The sequence below is a fragment of the Lactuca serriola genome, chromosome 3 (genome assembly GCF_051521515.1).
Source record: "Lactuca serriola cultivar US96UC23 chromosome 3, Lser_US96UC23_V15, whole genome shotgun sequence".
Lineage (NCBI taxonomy): Eukaryota > Viridiplantae > Streptophyta > Magnoliopsida > Asterales > Asteraceae > Lactuca > Lactuca serriola.
In genome coordinates, this window is record NC_136410.1 from 53663376 (window position 1) to 53668975 (window position 5600).

General features: G+C 26.3%; 1 protein-coding gene across 1 annotated transcript; it reads left to right on the forward strand.

Moving 5' to 3' along the window:
- The first annotated feature begins 1897 nt into the window (after positions 1-1897).
- LOC145094433 (uncharacterized) lies at positions 1898-3049 on the forward strand. Its single transcript, XM_079032635.1, has 3 exons — positions 1898-2064; positions 2163-2292; positions 2384-3049. The coding sequence occupies exons 1-3, from the start codon at positions 1932-1934 to the stop codon at positions 2925-2927; spliced, it is 807 nt and encodes a 268-aa protein (XP_078888761.1). The 5' UTR covers positions 1898-1931; the 3' UTR covers positions 2928-3049.
- The last annotated feature ends 2551 nt before the right edge of the window (positions 3050-5600 follow it).

Genomic DNA, 5600 nt, shown 5'->3' on the forward strand with positions numbered 1-5600 from the left:
ATTCTCAAAATGTATTTTAGTTTCAACTTATCAAAGTAAGAGTAACATCTGGTTAATCAATAAAATAACATCTTAAATCAAATTTATGAAGTAACATCTAACTTTACAAATCAGAATACCTAGAATATTAAGTTACCAAAGACTATTTAACTAATATTTTCTAACTTATCAAACAAAGTAACATCTGATTCAAATTAAGAAGTACTATATTACTTATCAAACTAGAATACTTAGAATATCAAATTATCAAAAAATATTTCTCTAAATATTTACTAGATAATCCAATTACTCAAACAAAATAACATCTAAAATCAATTTAGGAGGCAAGTTATGTTTGCATCTACAACATTCTATCATTTTCATTCACAATTTTCTTGCAGAAAATATGAAATCATTACATAGTGCATTATGTCGAACACCTAGCGGGTGATAACTTATTTTACCAAACACCTAACTGACACTAGAAGTATGAAACTAATAAGATAAACCAAACAAACTAAGAAATTATAATTCAAATTCCAAGAATATCTCTACAGACATTGTGAATAACTTCATTTATGAATAAATAACATAGCTTGGATTGTAGATTTATTAACATTGAAATTGTTAACAGCCAAAGATGAGTCAACTGAATCTTTTATTACCTGATGAGAAGAATCCTACCTCAACTAAGAATCACAAGAAGTAGCAGTTGAAGTTTTTTGTATAAAAACTTAACTCTGAAGCCTTTGATTGAGAATCAACTACTTTTGAAGAATCATCACACAAACCAGAGCTAGAATTAGAATCAATTTTAGCAGAACGAGCCACGATTGATGCTCGATTAGAAAAAAAACCTTCAAATTGGTGTATCGGAGCTTGAAATCTTTTTGATTATTGCAATTTCTAGGGTTTTTGATACCTTCCGATCGAACAAGAAGCTAGGGTTTTATCGACTGATTTTTCAGGATTATTCCATCTAATTACACCTTTTGATAAGTAAATAAATGAATTTTTTTTTCTGGAAGAGGCTAGGAATAAGATTGAGACGAAATTTGGATTGAGAAAATTTTGGCGAGAATGATGAACAAACTTCTGAACGTGAATTGATCAGATATCATCCATTAGAGTACACAATTCCTATTTTACCCCTCCGTGTCATTGAATTAATCCTAAACTTTGATAAATTTTTAAAATTGCCACCACCTCTTATCAGATTGTATGTTTTGATCTCAGCCTTAGATTGTTTTTGATCAAGGGACATAAATAGGTCCCCATGTCTCACAAAATATTATGCTCTCATATGTTAACCGTATATATATATATATATATATATATATATATATATATATATATACACACACACGCATATATAGATTCAAATCATTTTAGTTATTTTAATAAAAAAATTAATGCATATTAAATGCTGAAGATGTAATTAATACCCATTATATCTTCAACATTTAATATGCATTAATTATTTTTTTAAAATAACTAAAATGATTGGTCTAGAATCAATCATATATGAACACAATAGATAGTAAAAACAAAATAACATAACACTATATATATATATATATATATATATATATATATATATATATATATATATATATATATATATATATATATATATATATATATATATATATATATATATGGACTCATTATTTTAAATAGTAGCATTGACCGAGTAATTAATGCATTCCATGTTACCATATTGTTCTTCCATAAAAGGATCCTAAAATATTTTACCAAGCTGATGACGTTTGGAGTGCTTACATCATTTAAATAAATAAAAGGAACTTTCGTGAGTACTTCGGTTATTTCTATTTCAGCATGTTGTCACTTGCAAGGCCTAACGGTTATATAGTTCGAGTGGAACAAGTTAATTTTTATTTTAGTTAACTATCTTAGATATATAGATCTAGATAGAGTTGGAAAGTAGAAAGATGGTGAAGTCATCATGTTACGACAACAATGGGTTGAAGAAAGGTGCATGGAGTGAAGATGAAGACAACAAGCTAAGAGCTTACATCCACAGATATGGCCATTGGAACTGGGCTTTACTTCCCAAGTTTATTGGTATAATTAACTATTTAGAGTCCCTTTAATTCAAGGTCATCAATTTTTATTGTATGGATTTGGACACTTTCTTATTGTCTTTAATTTCTTTTGTTAAGGTCTGTCTAGAAGTGGTAAAAGTTGCAGGTTAAGGTGGATGAACTATCTCCGCCCAAACATTAAACACGGAAATTTTACAAAGGAAGAAGACGATCTGGTTATTGATTTACATAACAAGCTTGGAAACAAGTAAGTACAAGTATATAACTTAAACAAAGTTATTTAGCAGCATTTCGCATTGGTGTTTCTAAGTTGTTTTTAATCTTTCATATATACACAGATGGTCAACAATAGCTGCAAAATTACCAGGAAGAAGCGACAATGAAATAAAAAATCGTTGGAACACACATTTGAAGAAGAGAACTCAGAATGAACACACTGAGTCTTCAAATGAACACTTAGGAACCCTAGAATACGATCAGGCTAGCTCTAAACGAAAACCTGTTAACAAAACAGATCTAAAACATCAACCGGAAGCCCGAACAACTTTATTGGCTGGAGAATCATCTGAATCACTATCATATTCTTCAGTCACAGAAATATCATCGTGTCAGTTGAGTGACTCAGATTGTGCAGTTTTTAGTGACTTTACACCACTAACATTCAATGATGACGAACTGGTCGATAATTTCTGGAGTGAGCCATTTCTAACAGACATTGATGCCACTACACCATCAAGAAATTATAACTTGTTGTCACCTTTAAATTTTGTCAACGAGTTCAGCTCTCAATATTCTTACCAGGATTTGATGATGACAGATGATCAGTGTTTATGGTCAATGATGGCGGATTCATATGTTGAAAACAATATTTTTATAAATTGAAGTCCTAGTTCAGTTTGTGTCGTATCCTTTAGATTTCATTTAATTATTGCTCTATCAGTTGTATCAAGAATATACTGCGTCTATTCTCAACAGTTTTTTCCCATTTCATTAGTCCTATCACTGAAAATGACATTTTTTAGTCATGCTGTCTAATAACAGTTGATTAAAATTAAGGGAATTATTTTCTTGATGCGAAGGTGTGTAATAATATTCGAGAAAGTCAATAAATGTTTAAAACATTGGGATTTTCAGCTCCCTTGGCCGAGGCTCATAAGGGAAACAACATTACATTTTGATTGTATTTAAGTGTCACTATAACCTATCACAAAGAGTTTTTGTCGGATATTTGAGCAAAAGTTGTGGTTGGGGTACATTGGGTCGGAAAAACTGTAAATAAATAGTAAATACTATGTCAACAAAAGGAATTTAATTGGAAATCCGTAGAAAACATGTTACATAGATACATGTTTTGGTTGGAAAATTAAGCGTCAGAAAATTAAGAAAATATCATGGGCAGGAAATTTTCCTGTAAATTTAATACGGGCCCTAATTTGACATTCAAAGCTGAGTGCAAAATATTAAATGAAATGAATGCCCTTATATATAAAAGAATTTTTGTAGCAAAGACTTTTATAAATGTTATAGTCAGATTAAATTAAGAAGGTTATACAGACAAAACATTCAGAAAATCATTTAAGATTTCTATGTATACTTTTTTTAAGTAAAAGCATCTTTTATTTTATGACTAGGTGTAATACCCATATAATATATAGGTTAATTAAAAAAAATTAAATATGAATATCTAAATATTTAAGAAACTTGGATTTATAAGAAAATAAGAAAAATAATGAGTTATTAAAAATGATTTTTTGTATCTTTTTAATTTAATTAAATAAACAAAATAAACTAATGGGTTTTAATTTGAGAATTTTAAATTAAAAAGATAAATCAATTAATGAAATTGATATTCATTAATTACTATATTTATTATAATTATTACATTAAATTATTATGTGTAATTTATTAAAATAGGCAAACCTATAAAATGCATGTGCAAACAAATTAACTCAAAATAACCATAAAATAACATTTATCAAATTGAATGAAAATATGATATGTGACAAAAAACTTCATTTATTATAATAGATAGGAAATTTGACTTTTCAAAGCTGAGTGCAAAATATTAAATGAAATGAATGCCCTTATATATAAAAGAATTTATGTAGCAAAAACTTCTATAAATGTTATAGTTAAACTAAATTAAGAATATACAAACCAAAACATAAAAAAATTCATTTAAGATTCCTTTGTATATTTTTTTTTTAAGTAAAAGCATCTTTTATTTTATGACTATATGTAATATCCATGTAATGAATGGGTTAATTAAAAAAAATTAAATATAAAGGTCTAAATATTTAAGAACTTTGGATTTATAAGAAAATAAGAAAAATAATAAGTTATTAAAATTGAATTTTTTATTTGTATCTTTTAAATTTAAATAAATAACAAAAAAAACTAATGAGTTTTAATTTGAGAATTTTGAAATAAGAAAGTAAATCCATTAATAAAATTGATATTCATTTATTACAACATTTATTATAATTGTTATATTAAAATATTATGTGTAATTTATTAAAATAGGAAAACCATAAAATGGCATGTGGAAAAGAAATTAATTAAAAATAATCATAACATTTAGCAAATTGAATGAGAATATAACACATGACAAAAACTTTCATTTATTATAATAGATAATCAAGACTCTACAGAATAATAGAAAGTCATATTCGATATCCTAAATTGCTAATCTATTTAAGCTTTCTTGAGTCATGATATTTCAAATGTATGATTTCAATAACTTTAATTTCAATTTTTTTATGTCGATGCATTTGTAACTGCTACCGTCAAATAAATCTTATGTTATCAACACATTGGAAAATATGTTCTATTTCAAATAGTTGTCCGTGGACGTTCACATTTGTTAGCATGGTGTGATATTTTATCTACAAAAATTTAATTTTATATATAAATCTTTTCTATCAATATCAAGTTCATCACCATTTGTCAAATAGTTTCAAGTTTTATACAACATTTTTTTAATCCATCATGACCTAAGGATTTTAAGTTTGAATCATCAAAAGTAAATCCAAAATAGATTCAAAATATTTCATTTGTTCAAATCTTTTTTTTTTTTCAATTGAGTAAGAGCCATATCCATAAAAATAATAAAATAATTTATTTTAAATTTTTCTTTAAAATAATACTTTTCTCTTTCAATATTTGGAACATTATCAAAATGTTTTTTTTTATAAGAAATATGTTTAAGAAGTTCAACTCTAATGTTATGTGATATTTTTCTAGTTTCATTAATAGGTTAGTCAAGCACATTTTTCTTATAATTATACAAAGACATTCAATTCTTCTAAATTTTTTTAATGTCATCAAAATTCATATCTTTTGATTTTAATTTTGTGGTTATAAAATCAATTCTAAATAAAATATCATGGCGTATAACTAAAAATAAATGCAAAACTAAGGGTGTTTTGTGTGCAACATATTATTACATGTTGTCACATCTAAAAATTGTCATCTCACTATCATAATCATATACGGTGTTATAACAACAACTGTAAAAATAAACAATACGAAATAATATGTTATAACACCCATTGT